General features: G+C 34.5%; 1 protein-coding gene across 9 annotated transcripts in view; it reads right to left on the bottom strand.

Moving 5' to 3' along the window:
- The window catches only part of USP34 (ubiquitin specific peptidase 34), a 140,977-nt gene that overhangs the window by 57,712 nt on the left and 63,035 nt on the right, over nucleotides 1–20,230 (bottom strand). For all 9 annotated transcript variants that reach the window (XM_075496947.1, XM_075496951.1, XM_075496948.1 and 6 more), the window contains 18 exons: nucleotides 19,035–19,150; nucleotides 18,823–18,950; nucleotides 17,590–17,679; nucleotides 16,630–16,725; nucleotides 15,308–15,390; nucleotides 13,799–13,953; nucleotides 12,749–12,862; nucleotides 11,697–11,796; nucleotides 11,399–11,558; nucleotides 10,841–10,967; nucleotides 10,598–10,745; nucleotides 6,228–6,328; nucleotides 4,515–4,724; nucleotides 3,744–3,869; nucleotides 2,828–2,950; nucleotides 2,617–2,700; nucleotides 2,141–2,227; nucleotides 161–361 (listed from right to left, as the gene is read on the bottom strand). In XM_075496947.1, coding sequence (XP_075353062.1) covers nucleotides 161–361; nucleotides 2,141–2,227; nucleotides 2,617–2,700; nucleotides 2,828–2,950; nucleotides 3,744–3,869; nucleotides 4,515–4,724; nucleotides 6,228–6,328; nucleotides 10,598–10,745; nucleotides 10,841–10,967; nucleotides 11,399–11,558; nucleotides 11,697–11,796; nucleotides 12,749–12,862; nucleotides 13,799–13,953; nucleotides 15,308–15,390; nucleotides 16,630–16,725; nucleotides 17,590–17,679; nucleotides 18,823–18,950; nucleotides 19,035–19,150 — 2,249 coding nt within the window. The remainder of the gene's footprint in view (nucleotides 1–160; nucleotides 362–2,140; nucleotides 2,228–2,616; nucleotides 2,701–2,827; nucleotides 2,951–3,743; nucleotides 3,870–4,514; nucleotides 4,725–6,227; nucleotides 6,329–10,597; nucleotides 10,746–10,840; nucleotides 10,968–11,398; nucleotides 11,559–11,696; nucleotides 11,797–12,748; nucleotides 12,863–13,798; nucleotides 13,954–15,307; nucleotides 15,391–16,629; nucleotides 16,726–17,589; nucleotides 17,680–18,822; nucleotides 18,951–19,034; nucleotides 19,151–20,230) is intronic.

The raw sequence follows: 20,230 nt of genomic DNA, 5'->3' as shown, positions 1-20,230 counted from the left end.
TTTAGAGGAGAATAACATGTAGGATATAGATTAATATTAGTAACTTTTCCCCTACATTATTTTATTACCAAAATAAAGGCTTCACACAACAAGGGAGTCATTTTTCTAAAGTTCACAAAACAGACACACTTTGTGGGTCCATTGTGTGTCCATCTCTTACCTCTGTTAAACGAGGTATATGAAGGCCCTTCGCATGGTCACTTGCAGTCTTCCTTGATTTGCCTGGCCACGTTCTTTTTCTGTGACTCTCTGCTATGCCAGACCAGGCAAAGACATCATGGTAAGCTAAATCCAGATCTGAAGGATCAACCGCAAACTGGCATATAAGCTTCAGCAAGCAAGCAAGACAGTCTAGCTGCCACTGCGAATAAGAAGAAAATTAAATTTTATTTTTTCTGGGATATATTTTACAAATAATTCTATCCCTACTACGGAATTTGAAATGAAAAGCTTAAGTAAGGTATAAAGGACAAACAGCTAGAACTAACTGGCAAAACCTCGCCAGAATAGATACTAAAGAGGAAGGGTATTATAAAAATAGCTGCTACTTATAATGAAAACATTTTCATGATCTAGTCCTATTAACAGGTGCATTCAAGACATTCTATTATTCAGTGCATGAAATAACACGGAGGAAATAGTACAGGAGTTAAGCTCAACAGTTAAGAGCCTTTCCTGCATTGTATTCAACTATAGCACAGGGTATAAAGTATGGTATACAGAAGTGCTTTCAAGTTGAATATACTTAACCACGCAGAGACAATACATACTAGTTTAAAAATACCCTTTTGTATTGTAACATCTCTTGTTAGATGGAAACCACTGATCCATTTAGTAACTCTTGAGATCAATTTTCATGGCTCTCAGCTGTGTGGTTATGGCCAAACATGGCACGTGCTCAGCTCCACCAGCAAAATGTGCATTATGAGAGTAAAATTAACAAAAACAGAGCACCATGTCACAGCAACCCATGAAGTAGATCAGCTATCTAGCACCTATACACACATAAGTCAGGACTCCGTACTAGGGCACTTAGTTGCAGAATCTGTTCCTATTTTTGCAGTGTTGTGCATACTTTCTGGACAGACCAATAAAAGCAATCATACAAGCTTTTGTTTATATACTGAATAGAGAGAAGGACAACTTGTTGCTAATATTGAAATAATTTTAGAACAAATACATCAAAATCAGTTAAAAACTATCAAACTTTTAATAAAACATGTACCTGCCTTCTTTTTAACATTCCAGTAACTGTCATCAGTTTTATACATACATGTGTATGCTTGTTCATTTACTTCTTTTTATGTACATATGACTCAGAGCTTGGGATATTTCAATTTTTTTTTTAAATCAAATGCCATAGAATTGAAAATAAAAGAGAAAAATTAACTCTAATAAAAAAGTTTTCATTATGACATGAATTTAGCTCAAACTAATAATAGAATAATGATGGAAAAAGACATTATATAGGAACGACTAATAATAATGTTCATTATTGAAAAATGACTCTATTAACGCTGCAGCCACAATGTTACCACTTTTGTCTCAATGCCAACAAGAGAAAATGATATTTCTTGGCCTCTTCAGAGGGGAAGATAATTAATAGATTACTGCTTTTAAAACAGACTATAATAAAAGTTTCCAAATAACAACCTTCCCTAAAACAAGCAAAAAAAGGGCAAAAATAAATTTGGCAAATTTTGACTTTTTAAAACAAAGTGTGATATGCAATAGTATTATCAATGCAGTTGCAATCATTCCTAAAGATGGAACCCAGACTGTTTTTTTTCTCTGAGATGTTCCCATGACCTACAATTTTACATTCTACAAACCAGGATTTTTTAAGACTGGACAAAAAATTAAACCAAAAATACATAGAAAAATACAAAGGGTGGCTTTAAAATATAAAAAAGCACAAGTATGAAGTTTGTTTGTTTTTTTTTTTTAAGAAAATAACTTCTTCCAGGAATATAAAATATTCAAGAAAAAGATGCTACTGCATAGACTCTGGTGGCTTCAATTATAGAATTCATTTATTTCACTTACTATAGAAAAGTAACTATAACAAAGGCTGAAAGTAATGCAAGTCTTTACACGACAGCTATGTTATTCTGGAGAAAAAGGGTGAATAAACACCTACCACAGTCCATGATTCCTGTTCTTTAGGCTCTAAGATTCCAGAATTGAAAATTTCTAATAACTGTTGGAGCCCTCCAGCAGCAACAAACTAGAAGTATATTATGGAACCAATGTGAGAAAAAGCAAATACAGACATATCACTAAGTTCAGTTAGATACCAATCTAACCTTAATACATAAATAATTAAATAAATAAAAATCTGATAAACTTATATCTGATAAATCTGATATCTGATAAATCTGATATCTGATAAATCTGATAAACTATTCAGCTGGATATGTTATGAAAAACAAAAGAAAGAGTTGTACACAACTATGAGAAATTTACAGGTCTGATAACACAGAAAAACTTCAAAATGTTATACCTGAATTTGAGATAAAAAACTCTAAGATAGATAATGCTTTAAATGGGTTTTCATTTTCTATCTTTTTTAAAACACTATATTAGGTATCACAGAATACTGTAGAAAAATCAAACCTTGCAGCTCCACGTGTTTTTACTATTTTCTATTTGATCTTCACTCGAATCATCTGAGTCTGGGTAAAGATCGCTATAACTTCCCTAAAGATAAGCAAGAACAATTCATTGTAAAAACACTTAAAGAATTAAAATACTATAAAATAACTCATCAATATGTACTTTGGTTCACAGAGAAAAAACATATATTCTGTGCAAGAAACTCTATTACCGTAGATTCACGTCTTATTCTCCTGTTGGGCTTTCCCAAAGCTTCAATAATTTCCAGGGCATACAAAAGTTTATGGGCACTTTTTATTCGCAGAAGATCCTTCCAGCTAAAACCATCATTACCCTTAAAAGATAAAAAAAGACAGAAAACAATTAACACAATTATACGTAATGCTGATCTACCTAAAAAATGCATGGAGAGGACTTTTAAAGTGACATGGACAAATTATCTGGGTTTTAATTTCATCTCTTATTTGAAATTAGACAATTTCAAGCATATTTCTATACACAATTAACAATCTGAATGTGAATTCAGCAATGAAATTTGAGTAAACCTCCAACATTATTATAAGCTAAGGTACACACAATTTTAAACTAGAGGAAGCCAAATGTTGTACTCTAAATTATAACTTCCACCAAAATTTTGATGTGTGTGTCCATAAAGAACCGTAATAGCTAAAAACTGTTAATATGTAATTTCAACAACTATAAAGAGGAAAAATTTTCATCTATAGGGCAAGAAAACAACTAGGTAAGTACCCATGTTTTGAAATTATAGAAGAGTACCAAAAGGATTACTATCATAACAGTCATAATGTTAAAGCAAGGCTGCAGCTGAAGAAACTGCTGTTTCAATTCAAACCAAAAGATCGTGACAGTTAGTACTGACTATTCTTTTCATTTGTTAAACAATTTTTTTAAAAAAATCATAAAAACAAACTTCAGGAACTAAACTGACATCTACGTTTAGTTTCATTTCATAAGAATTATTAGGTTTGTTTATTCGGTTTACTCGTGCCTCAGCCTACTTAACATAATTACTATTTAACATCCCTATTTGGGGAAAATTCAACTAAAACACTAGGCACCAAAACATCCATGTCAATAAACATGTGAAACAAGCGTTCTTTGTTTACCTGCTCATCTGAAATATTCTGGAATGCCTGCAACATATTAGGGCACGTTGGCAGAAGCATTAACAGTTCCCAGACACGTCTGGATAAGTTTTCTGCATGGAGATGGAGTTCTTCACATCTTGCGCTCTGACAAACCACAGAACAACCATTCTTACTGTGAACTTCTTTGTGAAAATAACCTTGCTAAGATTTCAAAGTCCAAAAAATGTATTTATTCTTAATTAAGAAGCTGCTTCCTATCTAATGTAAATCCATAAATAGAACATGATAGTTGAAGTCTCACTGAACCTGCAAGAAACTAAGTTCCATTATCTTTACAGTGTATCACATACTTTGAAATATTTGAGTGTAAATAAAACTTAAAAATAAACTACTGGTTCAAATATACTAGTGGTTATTTAATTTCCTACAAGCTAATGATGGCATATAAGACACAAAACTTGAGTTTTTGCAATAAAACCTTTACAAACCTTTCTTCAAGCCAATTCCCATTATTATTCCCCACATCTACTTAAATAATCAATATTCTCGAGAATTACTTTTTTATAGCTTCTACAGTATTTAGAACATTTAAAATATATCAGAACAATGTTGTTAAGAAAATCAGAAAAATCATGATAATGATCATACCATACGTGAAATGTGAATATACAGAGAATAAGCACATCTAGCAATTGGATAGAGTACACAAGAAGAAGGCTAGTTAGGAAAAATAGATCCAATTAAATAAGACTTAAATGTAATTATTCTAATAAAATTACTCTAAATTACCTCACTATCTTCCATAGCCACTTCACCAGAAGGAGGCTTAAAAGAGGCAAGCATCTCTAACAAATCAAAAAGCGTGGTAAGATGAGGTTCTTGCAGGAGTAAAAGCATTGGAATGTTGTCCTTCTGAGGAGGAGGTAGGCAGGATGCTGGAAGCTGAACACCTTCACCTTTACGTTCTCTCCTTGGTGCGCCCAGGGACACAAACACCATCTAGAAACAGAGAGAAACAACAAGGAGGAGAGAGACAATTTTAAAAATTCATATGCTAAAACTATGGAATGTTTTCAACAGGATTAGAATTAAGAACTTAAAAGATACACCAATATCTTTGTTGTCAAATCTTTACTAACCAGCATTTTGAGCAACTGCTATAATTAAAGCTTGGTTTTGCTTTCATTTAAGGCATTCATGGTGTAGTTATATACACTGTTTGCTGTTGTTACAGTAGACAGTCCTGTTTCCTTGTCCCTCATCCTTTATTTTGCCATTCAGGCTGGGGAGACTCTAGTACTGGTCTGACTTCTCAGTACATTAATGAAATGGCACAAAAACTAATCCAGAGGAAAAATGAGATAAATTGGCTCAAAGGACCAGAAGAACGCTAGCGAGGGCGTAGCAACACAAATAGTAGTGTGGCTGGAAAAGCAGACGTTTGTTATGCTGGCATAACCATGTTGTGGAAAGTCATTCTCAGATGAACTGTTCCTGCTGACTAGTTATCACCTCCATATATTGATCACACCCAGCCATTCAAACGGAATGCTACTGCTCCTCCAAGTTCTGCAAACATAAGAATCCATCTGATTGCACCATCGTTCAATTCTGTAAAATGATCTATGTTATAAGAAAAAATTATTTTAAAAACTGGTTTTGCTTTTGAATTAACCCATTTAGCAAAAAGAACTAACGAACAATTAAAGACTTAGTCCAACAGATCATCCAATTTGGAACCACACAAGTCTAGATAGACCAAGGGCTACAAATTGCTAACAGCCAGCACGGCACATGTCAGCATATCGGCCAGTGATAACCTTTCTAAAAGGATGTTAGCAGATCCCTGAAGGTGTACAGTATGAGTTTAGTTTTCCTTTAGATAGAAAGGACATATGTGATGATCTGCTGGTAAGTTTTTTTTACAGTCCCACCTCCCTAAAACAGTCATGATGTCATTCACAAATCAAATCCGGCTTTTCCATACTGTTGACTTCAGCAACCTTATGAGCAGACCACTCTAACTGGAACTCTGAATTGAGATAAAAAATTCCAGACGAGCATTAAAAAATGCTTCAGGTTTAACCTGTGAAAGGAGAGAGCTAGTCCCTGCTACTATGGAATTAGTATGTGTTCAACAATTCAGACAAAATATGGATATTTGAATCTGTTTTCACTGGTCTGTTGTTTTCCTTGATGAATGAAAAAAAATGAAATTGTACTTTTATTCCTTGAGTTTTCACATCTGCTAACATAACTAGAATTAGGCTTTTAAAATTATTAATTATTTTAAAGACCGACAGCAGCAAGGACCGATGGCATTAGTTTGAGCTTACAGGAGGCACATATTGGATAGTGTGAAACAACTACTTTCAGAAAACTGTAGGATGCTCCCAAAGAAAAGTATACCTTCCACCACCACTACATATATCAGCTGCACAAGACAAAAGCAATGTATCAAGCAATCTTTGTCAGTGACTGCTATCTATATGCTGGTAATACCTGCATATCCTTAAAACCCAATTCATGAAGTGTTTTTTCATCATAATCAGTTGTCAGTTCATGCCCAGATGAAATCATCCTCACAGGTCCCATGAGGCCACCTAGGATGAAAACATATTTCAGTAAATTTCTGGAATCATAGTTTCATTTTCTAATCAAAGTGTGAAGACTCATTTTTAATAGTACACCCTTCAGTAGCAATTAAAATGAGGCAAAAAGATAATGCAATTTCCTTGTGAAAACTGGTTATTACGTTAAACTAAATTTACTTGCATGTATTCAGAAATAACCTTTTCAATAACAGTTCACCCAATCTTGTAGTGAAAAGTGTTCACAATACAGATTAAAACATGCCTTCATATTTTGTAGTAAATTATGCTATGCCAGAGAAGGATAATGGAAAATGATTGTGATCATCAACAACATCCCTTTGCATCACACACCTGTGATAAAGTCAGCAAAGGCAAAGAAGCAATGATTAAGCTTACTTAAATGTAAGTTGGAACTCAAGATGCCACATACTTCAGAAAGGAAAAACTGAGAACACCCTTCAAAGAATTCTCAACATTGAACAAGAAATCCGAACAATTAAAAGATTAAGAATTTAATTTCATTTGGCGCAGCCAATCAAGCGGTAACGGAGAATCACAACGCACAATGACTTTATACCTCAGAATACTCATATAGTTCTAACCACCAATTCCGGTGCACAAAGGTATTTGTCATGGGTTGAAATTTGCTATGTTTTCGGCCACTGTTCTTACAAGTACGCTTTTTCCAACATTAGGCCCTGGCCCTCCACACCAGTGAAGACCAGCCTTATACTCCCACTATAGTTCAACACTGGGATTTCAATGAGGCTTTTTCAATTTTTTTGAACCTCTTATAGAAATCTTAGGAAGAACTCAGAGTTCTGTAACCTGAAAATGCTTCAAAACAGTCTATCACTTGCCTATATGAACATGGTATTCAAAGACTATGGGTTAAAACAAAAAAAGCCTAAGTATACGCAGCAAACCTCAACTTCATGCTTTCACTGTCATAAAGACATGCACGGTGTAGAGCACGTGCAGTCAGCCTGCTGCTTCTGGTAATTCCTGAAAGCCCGTCACCCACAGTCTGCAGCCTCAGAGTCTCTGCTGATGTATGCACACAATAAATACAGGTGATGCTTCCCCAAACCAGCTGAGATACACGCCCAAGTGCTGACATTTCCAAACTAGAGCAATCCAGTGAGATGTACACATAGTAACTTTGATGGGACTGCCAGGTAAATGGAGGTATCAGGCAAATACATATGATCCTCAAATCCTGCCCAAACAAAATTTCTGGGATGTTCTTGGGAACAACTGGATAGACAGCAGCCCTCCAAAGACATCTGTCAGTCAACAATAAAACCATGAAGGTTTTATGTGGAGCTGGGAATAATCTCACATATCTACCACCGTTCCCATCCTCCTCAGCTGGCTCCTTTGAAACTTATCAATGCAGTCAGGCAAAATAATTTCGAACAGATAAAGGCAAGCAAACACGTCATCCACAAAAATAATACAGAAATCTACCACCCTCTGCACTTCAGCAAACTAGTAACAGATTTCAGAAGAAAGAATACAACAAACAACCTGAGTGACAAGCAAATGCAATCTCACATTTCTCTGAGCAATGCAGATTTCAAATGAGCAAGAGATGTTACAATAGATACTGGGATCTCAAAAGAATTATGTGGTAAATGTCTGGTAAATGGAAGAAAAAATTAAGTTTATTATAGCGAAAGAGTTAAAAGGAACATTAGTAAATGTGAATGCATCTACTATTTACAGATACATTCCCAAAGTTTTGGCTAGTGGGCATTCTTGGATATACCCTTGACAGAAACATTATGGCAAAAACTTCAGAAATGTACCTGTAACTAATAAATGTTTTAAGGTTCTTTTAGCCCATCTCAGAACCTGCAGCTTCACTTTCCACATTAATAGTTACCTCACTTCTGTAACAACCTGTTAAACATTAGTTTTCAGTGTCTTCATCTTCTCAAACTAAATTTCCCTTTAAGACAACAGGCGTTAGATGTGACTGGTATCACTTCAGACCTACCATTTGTTCATGCATCCCAAGAGCAGGAAAATGAAAGTAACACTTTGTGCAAAGATGCTGGAAATGAAATGGCCATCTACACAGTGGTGAAAAGGCAGGCTAACAGGAGCACTAGAGGAGGCCAACAGTGTGAAAGTGCCAGTCAGTTAACAACAGATGAAACAAATCAAAAGTAGCAAAAAAAAAGTGCAAGTCTAGAATTTCAAGAGCCAAAAGTTGATACAAATATTCTGTTACGTCTATCTATTTCATGGCATTGAAATCCCACCTGAGAAAACAACTAAAAACCAATTAAGCACGACAAGATCTAGCTCTGTAAGGAAAAGGCAAGAGAAAAACTTGTACTCTGACATCATGAGCCTTTAATTTTTACTGGAATTTGATAAACTCTGCTCAGATTTCTAACTAAATTGATGAAATAATCACCATATCAGGTTCCTAACCAGGAACTGGTTTTTTGTTGTAGATTAACTAATACAGGTATACTAAAATGGACACAGTAAAAGGTCACTGAGACAGAAGCCTGTGCTATGTACCTTACAATACACGTCTCCTGTGATGCAGAATGACCCAAGTTTTGAAGTGTCAACAGTCAATACACTGAACCATAATTCACAGAGATCTTTGTGACCAAGAAAATGTTATTAGAAAGCCCTTTCTTTTTTTTTTAATCTAAACAAAACAGTCCCCAAAATAGGGTATGGATGAGTAAAACTACAGGTTTTAACCGCAAGTCTCAGTTTCAGTCCTATCTTCTCAAAATTAGCAGTTGAAAAGTAAAAATCATGTGACTAGATTATTCCAAACACACAGTGGCATGCACAGAACAATGCAGAAACACTTTTTCAGGAGTTTGGTTAATAAGAGATAGCCTCTTACAGGATTTTATGCATCTATCAGCCAACACAGACATCAATTACAAGACAAAGCACTTAGAGGCATTAATACAGGTTTTAAACCTAGCAAAGGACACTGGGTTTATCAATTGACAGATACAAATTTTATGGTTCTCCATAGTTATGGTATGTTAATAATTAGTGTAATAAATAGAGAAAATATAAAACAACATCCACAAAAAGTGTACAAAATAATGGATATCAGCACAGGCATTCTACAAAACAAAAGACATTGCACATATGTAACATGACTGAACTGCAGCCGCTGTAGGACTGCAATTCTGAATTTTCTGAATCATGTGTTTCTAAAATCCCAGCTAAAACAAAAATAAAAATTTCTGCTATGTGGCTACACTTGGTGGAAAACAAGATAGTTTCTGCACTAAAACAGCTTCTGACAAGTGGCTGGAAAATGATTTCACAAAGAAGGTGATTAGGATGTCTAAAACTCAGTCTGGTTTACTGACGGTGTGTCTCATTAAAACGTTTTTTTAAAAAGTTGTTAAACTATGAAAAGAGAGTCAGATTCATGTTTACACATATACTAATGGTCAGTGGTGTTGGAAAAAGATGTTCATGGACAGAATTTGTTCAGATAACATGCATTATGTGCCAACTCTTGCTCATAATGTGAAAGAAAGAAAACATTGAAGAGAAAATCATTCAGAAAACAGTAACATTTTGAACAGCAGTAACTGATAAGAATGCTATAATATATAGCATCAGCAGGATTTAGAAACTGTCCTCCTCCTAAAGGATAAAGCAGAAATTTTCATTCACTCAAAAACACATAAAGAAAGGGAACAACAACAGGAAACATATTCATCAGACTGTAAGCAAGCAATGACCATCTTAGGAGCAAGGTGACATTCCAAATTAAGAGCATCAAAAGAGGATGAATGATTATTTTTGCTACAGGATGATCAGGAATTAAAAAGCAGTTGCAGGAGTAAGGAAAATCTTACACCTGACTGGAATACATATATGTAGGGTATAAATTATGAATTTGAATTATGACTTCAAATTCTGAATCAATGGCAGAGCCAGAAATGTATAAATTTCACAAAACGTAGAATAAGGTTCTATGTAACAGAGTCTCCAAATTACAAAAACCAGTGTAATTAATTAAAACAACAATGAGAAGAAAAATAATGGGGGGGAAAGTCTGTTGGGACTTGGAGCTTGACTAGATCTAAGAACTTTTGGCAGATCTACATTTTCTTTGCTATTTCAAATAATTGGTAGTGCTTAAGAAACAATGCTATTAACTAAAAGTGAGGGTGATGCTAACTGTAACTACAGCTAGAAGAAAAGAGATCATAATGCTTGCTTATTTAGGATATCTGGGGAAGAAAAAGACCATAATCTTCTCTAGCTTACCAGGGAAATCCCCTTTGCGGCTGCTTTGGCCAAACTCCTGAAGCTGTGCTTGTTGATTTATCTGCTCCTTCTGCAAATTTTCGTACCAATGGGTGACTTCTGCCCGTAGATCGGCCACCTGATCGCTAGGATACATTTCTATAGTCATCTGAAATAAAACACGTATTTTATTTTTCAAAGGGCACAGTGGACTTACCGAAATTTAACAATGTAGGATATACTTGTAAAAGGGCTTTTAACTACCTTGTCAGGAAGCCCAGCTGGCTGACATACAATTCTTAGTGGTAGTGACTGTTTGTCACTTAGGGCTTTCAAGTGACTGCTGATACCAGTACCTTCAATCTGCCACTGTCTCAGATGATACGCAAACCTTAGGAAGCAGGTAAAAAAATTGAAAAAGTATTTTTGTTAAAACCTATTTAACAGAAACGTTTGATAAACAATGAGAGGAAAGACAAAACTTGCACCTTTATTCACTGTTTTTTGAAAATAAGAGGAAGTTATTGATATTCTCACTATTTTTCAAATAAAACTAAAATAACTTTGAAAAAGTTTCTTTGGTGAGGGATGGGAAAACATGAACCACATCCCTATGTCTTTATACAAGAACAAGGGCCAACTCTTGTAACTGTTTAAACCTTATATATTAACTTTCAAAATTATCCACTACTATCCTTAATTTACACAAAGAAAACCAAAGAAACTAATTCTTAAATTAATAATAACTCATAACTCATTTATCATTATGATAAGAGAATGTAAATAAATTCTGCATCCAAATACATCAATGGAGCTATTTACCTTCTCCTAAAAGCCTCCAGGTGTGTCTTCAGCATTAAGAGTCCTCTTTCAATAATGGTCAGACTTGAATGAGAGTCTTGCTCAAGGTTACTAGAAGCTATCATCAGACTCTCCATACACTTGCTAATAAATTCCTGTTCTTTTTCCAGACCAGTTTTACCTGTAATATCAGTTAAAGTAAATTATAGATGCACAACTTTGGGACTATGCATTTTAATACTAAGAATATAAAAAGAGGATAATGCTAGATATTCTTTAAAACATTTCAAACAGAAAACAAACCAAAAAAAGTTCATACCATTGATATAATAAGAGTTGATATACTGGATAGCCGCTCGACTGACATCACCAGACTGTGCTCTTAAAGCAATACCCCAGAATTGGTCCATGCCACACAACTGTTTTGACAAAAGGAAAACAAACACAGAAACAAAACATTGCCTCATTATCTTACTGGCAGCAATGCTTTTCTGACCTGAGACATTTTATTTGCCTCTTGATGCAATTACTAAAAACATCTCCATTTCTCCTCTGCACAGGCTCTAATCACTGCACACGTCAATTACTATAAAATTCTAACTTTCACAGAAATATTTTCATACTTTGAAGCATGAGGAGAACTGGTTAATATTCAAGAGTTAATTTTCATTTTTGACAAACAGGACTACTTTTAAATGATGCCTTAAAACCACAACTATTATTGGTATTCATTGCAAGGATAGAAATTTTAATTAAAAATTGCTTCAAATCAATTCACAGAAAAATATCCTACATACAATTTTATTTCTAAGATAGTTTCTCTGTATAAAAAAACTACAGAAGAAAAACTTCTAAAGCACATCATACATAAACTGAGACACATTTTACAACAGATTTCTAGTGAGAATTAAGTATGCCTAAGAGAATATCATCTGAATCTTATTTATAAATGTTACAAACTCATTCTTTAAACACAATAGTGAATACAGTTCAGTTATGCTAAGAATATGATAAACTGCACAAAGATAAGCAGGCAACAGGTATCGCTTTCTTTGTGGTGTCCCATCTCTATCTCTAGAGACAAAAGCCATACATGCTCAAAGTCAGGAGGGAAGGTCAGGATCATTGGCCTCTCTTATCATCATTTCACTGTCCCACATTTGGAACTTTTGAGTCCTAAGCTTCCAGGGCTCTCCTCAAGGCCGAAATCTGTACAGACCTCACCACTACAGGCTGTGACATTACTATCTCAAATTAGTAAACAATATTCAAGCCAATAAGTTCTCAAGAGATACATCATTGCAGATAAGTAATTTAACTTTCCCCTTCCCTCAGAAAGAAGAAAAACATGAGCACAGAATCTAGGCTTACCTCTGAGTTTGAGCCACCATCATATGCACTAGTGGCTAATCGAGCCAAATTACACAAATGCTGGAAGAGGTTTAGGCCAGTCATACTAATAGTTTCAGGTTTTAGTTGCGGCATCTAAATAAAATGAATGCACTTTAGCATGGAAAAAAAATTCAGTGATGGAACAGGTAGCACTTACAAGGTATTTATTTCATTAGCACGGAAAAGTGTCATTGTTACTACCAATCATATTTGAATGTAGTAGATCAATTAAAATTTATTCTTGAAAAAGATCACACTCTGAATTTTATATACAATACAAAAAATCCACTATAATTGGCTTAAACAAACCTCTTTACCACTGATTTGGACTGTAACAGTGCAGAGGGAACAAAAATTATTATTGTAACATTAGCTGCTTAACAGCAGCTAAATGTTACAATAATAAAACAGCAGCTGTTTTATCAACTGCCGTTGATAAAACAGCAGGACAAATTGTTAGCATACATAACATGTCCATTCAAAAAAACTCATACGCTTACAAAACTAGACAAAAACTGTGTAACCTTGAAAAAGAACTAGACTACATTAATTACTGCACAATCTATCCATTTTCTAATGTTATCTGTCAAAACGGATGGGACTCCTTGCAAAAAGCTCCACTGCTGTATGTTTGCATTTTCAGTGGATGTATCGATGAGATTTATACACCCCTCCCAAAAAGAAGAAGAGTAATTTTTGTAGTCAGATAACTATATATCATAAAGGAAAGTATAATTTTCGGTGGCTTTTTTTTCAAATTGAAATGAAGTGCTACATAGCTTCAGATACAACGCACAGACTACTTGCAAAGAAACACTCAAGTATAATACTTGTGTGAAAAGAATTCATACCAATCCATTCCCCTCTTCCTTTGAAGCAGAGAAAAATCATTGCATGACAAGTGGGGCCCTCCCAGAGTACTGCAGACATATTTTTCATAGAAACAATTTTAAATTTGTTAAATAGTGCTGATATGGAAAGAAACACTTTTATTAGATTTAATAAGGTTGCAATTAACTCTCTACCTACCTTCTCCAAAAAAAGATGCTTGTAAGTCTCCATACCCATAGCATGCTGATCTTTACTTCGTACTTGATTTAAAAACCAGTGTAGTGCATCATCGTAACATTCAGAATCTTCTACTAAGCAGTGCCACAGTATGTCCACTTGTTCTAAACTCAACCCTGAAATTAGGGAATTATTTTTAACTACTCCTTTATAACATCAAATATATAGCGACATTCCACAAAACCCAAGAATACATACAGAAAAATCAGAATAGTTTTTGTCAGGACAAGAAGTTTTTGGAAAGAACAAAAGAAAAATGCACCACCTACCAATTAGGAATCCTACACTCTCCCCTTTTAGAGCTGGCAATCAGCTACAGTTTTTTAGTCATTAGTGCTGTCAGTGGTTACTAAACCAATGGGTAGCGTGAGCTGACCTGTGATCTCGTGCCAAACAGCAGGTTGTTTCTCAGTTCATAAATAATTATTAGGCACAACCTAGAGTCCAGCTTTGAGCTGGGTATTGAGACTGTGGCTGAAAATAGTATCTCTGTAACTATTTCATTGTTACTCCTTTCAAGGAAACTGTAGGTTTATTTTCTTAGTTGGCATATAAACATTTGTGATCCCAACAAATTTCTTTAAAAAGAATTGTGGCAATCCTCTCAACAATAGCAAATAAGGTGTTACAAGTTTTTTTTTCCTCTTGGCTACAGACATTCTCATTCCTTCCTGTACTCTACTCTAATGATCAGAGGGACAAGCCATGCATTGTATGCCAACTTTGACTACCTATAATGAGACTACCCAAATGACTCCTCTGTTCAGTCGTTTTAATACATGACCTCAATATAAAATCAACTGAAAGTCTGTACAGAGCTGATGCTGAGACAACACTGAAGGCTATTAGTTTACAAGGTTTTAAGACGAGAGAGGCCAAAACAATTTATGGAAGGGAAAGCCACCAAGGGTTACTAAAACCGCAGAAAATTATGTTCTACTTCAAATTCCATCAGCCACATCAAAAGATTTCTATTTTTAACCTTTTAGAGTGAAAAGATTTCAGCATCTGTACAGATCAACTATCATACAGAATACCACTTTTGCAAATGACCCTACAGGGAGTGTAAACCAATTTCTGACAGTATTAAAAGATAAAGAATTACTCCTTTTTGGTATCACAGTGCACTCCAGTAAAAGATCTCTGGGAACATTATGGACATGAACCAAAACCCACAAATACAGAATATATTATCTCCATTTCAGTAATTACTACAATCCCAATATTTAGAAAAACTGAAGCCCAGAGGACATAAAATTTGCTCTCTCAGAAGTGCAACAGAATCCAAACTCCAATGTTGCTTCTGTGCTTTTGTCAAAAAAATCTTCCTTCTTTTGAAACAGTATCAGAGATTATTTAAAATTGTATCTGTTTAAAATATTATATTTATTTAAGCTAACACTAATTATTAAGATCTATGTGACCCTTACTATGAGGCGCTTCTCTGATAAGGTGACCTCAAATACTTACTGAAATGATCTGGTGATCCTAGAGTTGAAAACACACATGTCAGGAATTGAAGACGAACCTGAACTTCTGCACTGTGGCTGTATCTAGAATTCAAATTTGTATAAAAACAGTAGGTTATTTAATTGCTTATTGCCATAACTTTTTTCCACTCATTCACGTGCCTCTTAAAAGCATAAATAAATTTTTCTTCTAAGTTTCTTTCTAGTATATACTGAACTTCAGTATATATTCTAGTTCAGTATATAGTCTAGACTCCAGTTGTACACATTACAAGTGGAATGACAAGTGTACCAAACAAGTGGAATGACACACTAGTCATTACTAGGTAAGGTACTTTTTCTGTTGGTTTTTTGGGGTGGTGGGAATGCAGTTTTTTGGGCACACAGTCGACTTCAAGTGCATCATTTTGTCATTAGCACCTTGCAGGATCTGACCTTAATGTTTTCCCTAACTTGTAAAATGCTGTTATTTCTACTCTGAATTTCTGATCCCAGCTGATACACACTCTTTATAAAAACATTTTCATAACATATAAGAATATTAAATTTATTTCTGTTTATAAGGTAGAAGCTTAAGGGTCAAAGGAGCAGAACAACATACCATTTTGCCTGAATTTAAAGCAATTCATCCCACTTTCAAACAGCCCACGAAGTAATTTTTCACTAGAGCAATGTCCAATATAAAGGTGTATGATGAAGTAAAAATCTGACCCATAAATAGCAATATTTTTCTGTTGTGGATGTCCATATTTATATACTGACTTTGACATCTGTCAAAACATGAATAGTCTATTCCTCCATGATTGGGATCTAGAAATTTTATCACTTGTAGATACAATTGAGATATTGTATACTTGGAGATATTGTATACTTGTAGATACACTAGTGATATCAATTGTATCGCTATATACACCTAATTTTAATCATCCAGATTGGAAAGTGCAGATGAATGTGTTAAACAGAAAGAAACTACTGCAAAGGTTAAAGATAACAGATTTTAAAACGGAAACATTTGAATACTTTTATGATATGAAATCACTTTAAATTGATTTGAATATAGAAAATCTTCGTGCTTTATTTGTAAACAAATATTCAACATAATGTCTAACAAAAATGACATGAGAGTTGTTGTGTGTTTTTTTTAAGGAAATGGAAGCTATTTAAGATGTTATTATTTTTACAGACCTTTGTCTCCCTAAGCATATAATGTACCTGTAGAAAGTATTTACTTATAAGAACACATCAGAAGCACCAGAAGAAAAGCAGAAAAGAAACGTTTAAAAACATAACATATCAAACACTCCAAGTCAGTTGTGTACTTACAATGCATGTTTATGTCGTCCTTCCCTGACTGCCTGAATGTAGTGTACCAAATTATCAAAGAAAAGTTTCATCATATTAAGTTCCTTTTCTGCCCACCTGTGTCAATTTAAAGGGCAGAAAGTATTATGGTTTGCTTAAAAAGATCAGAAAAACTACAGAAATTAGAAAGTTATTACAGGAAAATTGCATACACATAAAACCAAAATAAACATTCAATTTTCCATCTACCATTAATTCAGGTGTATTTTCCAGTACAGTACTCTCTTCTTCTTTTTCGTTGTCGTTATTTTCAGGCATAGGACTGACAGAGAACCCTCCCTTTTGAGACCATGAAAACTGTTCCTAAAGGCCCTAATTCAGAAAAAGTTTAAGCCAAAACTCAGAACTGGGCATATATTTAAACGTCATGTCAAAAAGGCCAAGAAAAATTGCTGATAATCACTGTAATCTTTCCCAGAAATTCCGGCAGTCCGTTCTCTATAGTTAAATCAGCTAGCTATATAGTTTGTTTTAGTAAGGAATGCTAAACTATATATCTTCACATTTTAAAGGTTTTCGTATAAACCAAATCTTTTATTACTTGATATACAGTACTTGATATACAGTCAGAACAGAATGATGCAACATCAATTTACCACAACCTTTTACAATACACTACTACTGGATGTCTAGTACTGTCTGCAAGTCCTTTGGGATTTTTTCATCTCCACCCTTTAAGGGTGGAGATTAAAAAAAATATATAAATTAGTCTTCACCTCAGTTACGACAGTAGTGCGTATTATGAAGAAATCTAGGCCTGAGTGATCAGACAAGCTCATACAACTAGGCCAGATAACAGACAGATGATAACCTTAGGTCATTATTAATTTGGACCACACTAAAGGAGCAAGCCTTGCAGCAGTCCCCTAAATGTCATCACTTCTGTTGGTTTAGTCTGTTGGGGACAGGGGGCTTACTTACATTGTTATCCAATGCGTATCATAACTGCTCCCAAATTGTTGAAACGTACCAAACAGCTTTGGAAGAAGACGAAGTGAAACTACTACTGATCTAAAAGGAGAAAGAGAGAAATGACGAAAATATATGCTTGTTACAAAATTAAAATAGTCAATTCTAAAATTACTTTGAGAAGCTCAGGTTCAGTGAGCAAATAGGCTAACCAAAAGCACTGGCAATATCCATGTGAAGTTTACCATCATGTCAGCCTATTAATTTTCTGAATCTGAATTACACATACTTCAAATTCTTTACGTGTAATACCTTGGACATACAGCTGTTGGACAAGTATAAAAATAAAACAGTATACATTTTTCTTATTACAAATTATTTAAATTTCAAGATAAATTCTTCTTTTTGAGTTTCATAATACTTATCTTTTGAAAGCAAAATGAGTATGGTTTTTCTACAAACAGATGACATAGAAATAAATCTGCCTCCAACCATTATAGACACAAGTAGGTGTCTACTGTAAGACAACTATCTAGGAAAACTCAAGAATTGCATAAACTGCATGTAAAGGAACTTTTGTATCCGTGATAAGTATCTTCACATTTCTTTTATTAATTAATATCTCAGTATGCTTGTAACTCATCTCACAAATACAGTTCTTAGCAAGGTAACAACCTAACACTGCAGGTGATGTCCAGCAGTTGATTGGCTGTATCAACAAAATAAATTCCACTTTTGCCAGTCCTCAAACTGTACAATCTCACAGCTTTGGCTGGTATTAAAACAAGTTATCTGAGGTCAAGGTATTACTTCTACTTCCAGCTGCTTCTTCACAGAAATTAAACCCCACAATAGACTTGGTGGGAAAGAACATGTCTGTTCCTCAGCCACTTGCATGTAAAATCTAAATATTCAATTAAAAATGCTTATGCTAAGGCACTTGACCTTGCACTCAACTGGCTAAGATATGGACCCAATTTTACCAACTGGCAGGAAGGCAGTAACCTCTGGCAGACGGGAGAACAGACAAATGCAACAAGATGAGAAATTCAGGACACTGATAGAATAGAAAAATGGAACATCAGATACAGCCATTAACACCTTGAAACTATTTTTATACTTTTGCTTTTGTCTGGTTTAACTTGTCTTCCTGTAAAGTTAAATAACTGTTACAGTCAACTAAGATTTCCTATAGGTTGCAAAAAAGGATAAATGTAAAAACAGATAATTTATGATTTAAGTTACCTGTTGTTTGCTAAATTTTCTAAGCAGCCTTCAATAAATCTCATTCGAATCTGTCTGTCAGTGAACCAGCATACTAAAGAACAGAGCAGCTTCTCTGCTTCATTTATTAACCCTTCAGAGAGATGAATCTACAGCAAGTAGAAAGAAAGGTCACTGAATAGTATATATTTATTTTCTTTTAAAAAAACATTATTTTCTGGTATTCAACTTACTGCATCTTCATCCTGGACCAGATCCCACAAAAGGGTATTTCCTTTCTTACAAACATTATCCAAATTAATGTCCGTCACCGCATTGCTATTATATTGATGTTTATGAACTGCTGGTCCTGAACAAAATATAAAGACCGTTATTGAATAAATAGAAGGAACTATCTAATCTGAACATTATTCCCTAAGTGCACGAACAACAACATGCTTTATTTGTAAACTTGGCTATTTTAAAGTGCATACAACAACATTGTAAATGCAGCCTTTTTCCACATATGGTTTCTTAAAAGAAGACAAAACGTTATGACCATACAAGAAGTCAACAGGACAGTTAAGCCAGTATTTACACTGTTTTTAGCTAATGGCAAGGTGCAATAAAAACAGTACTTAAGAAGTGCAGATGCAGGTGCAATTGCTTTTTAATTTAATTAGATTTAATTTACAGTGTAATTAATATATTTCTTAAGTCTTTCTGTAGCGCTGTGGTCCGAAGGGAGGTATCTTTATAACTACCATGGTTGGAAAGCAAGAAGGAAGCACATTTCAATAAATTCCCCTCATACTGCATGATCTCCTATATCTAACTAAAAAACAGGAAAAACAAACACCATTTTTTATATACGATAAAGTATCAAAGTGCATGATTTTAGAAACTCATCTTGTTTTCATAAACACTGATAGACATTTTCCTTCTTCTATGTGGCCACAGCTGGCACCATTCATTTATCTACTATTTGATACTATTTTCATGTAACAGCAAAGTCAAGTAGAAAATTTAGATTGCGTGCAGATCACTGTAATTATTTGCACGTGCAAAACTAGGGGTGTCAAAAATAATCTGCACTGAAGGCCTCATGCTCAAACAAGAATTTGGATCTTCAGTAAGATGTGCAATATCTATGGAAAATATTGAAAAAATATGCTGATTTACAGCATGTTTTAACGACAAAGTTTTAGTAGTTTATTCAACTCTGTAGAAAAAAAATCCTTCCAAATTTTCAATGTCAGGCTGAAATTGTAATTCAGTTCCACAAAACAAGAAATGTTAAGCCTAACAAAAAAAAGAAGAGACTTCTTACTCAACTGTGTTTCAGAAAAAGATATAAATAGTTCTGGTTTTACTGTCTGCTGGAAGATAGCAAACTTGGTTCTGCCAGACCAGTGAAGAAAAATGTCAAACCTTCACTAACCATACCTTC

The sequence above is a fragment of the Mycteria americana genome, chromosome 3, assembly GCF_035582795.1.
Source record: "Mycteria americana isolate JAX WOST 10 ecotype Jacksonville Zoo and Gardens chromosome 3, USCA_MyAme_1.0, whole genome shotgun sequence".
NCBI lineage: Eukaryota > Metazoa > Chordata > Aves > Ciconiiformes > Ciconiidae > Mycteria > Mycteria americana.
This window is presented reverse-complemented; position numbering and strand designations above follow the sequence as displayed.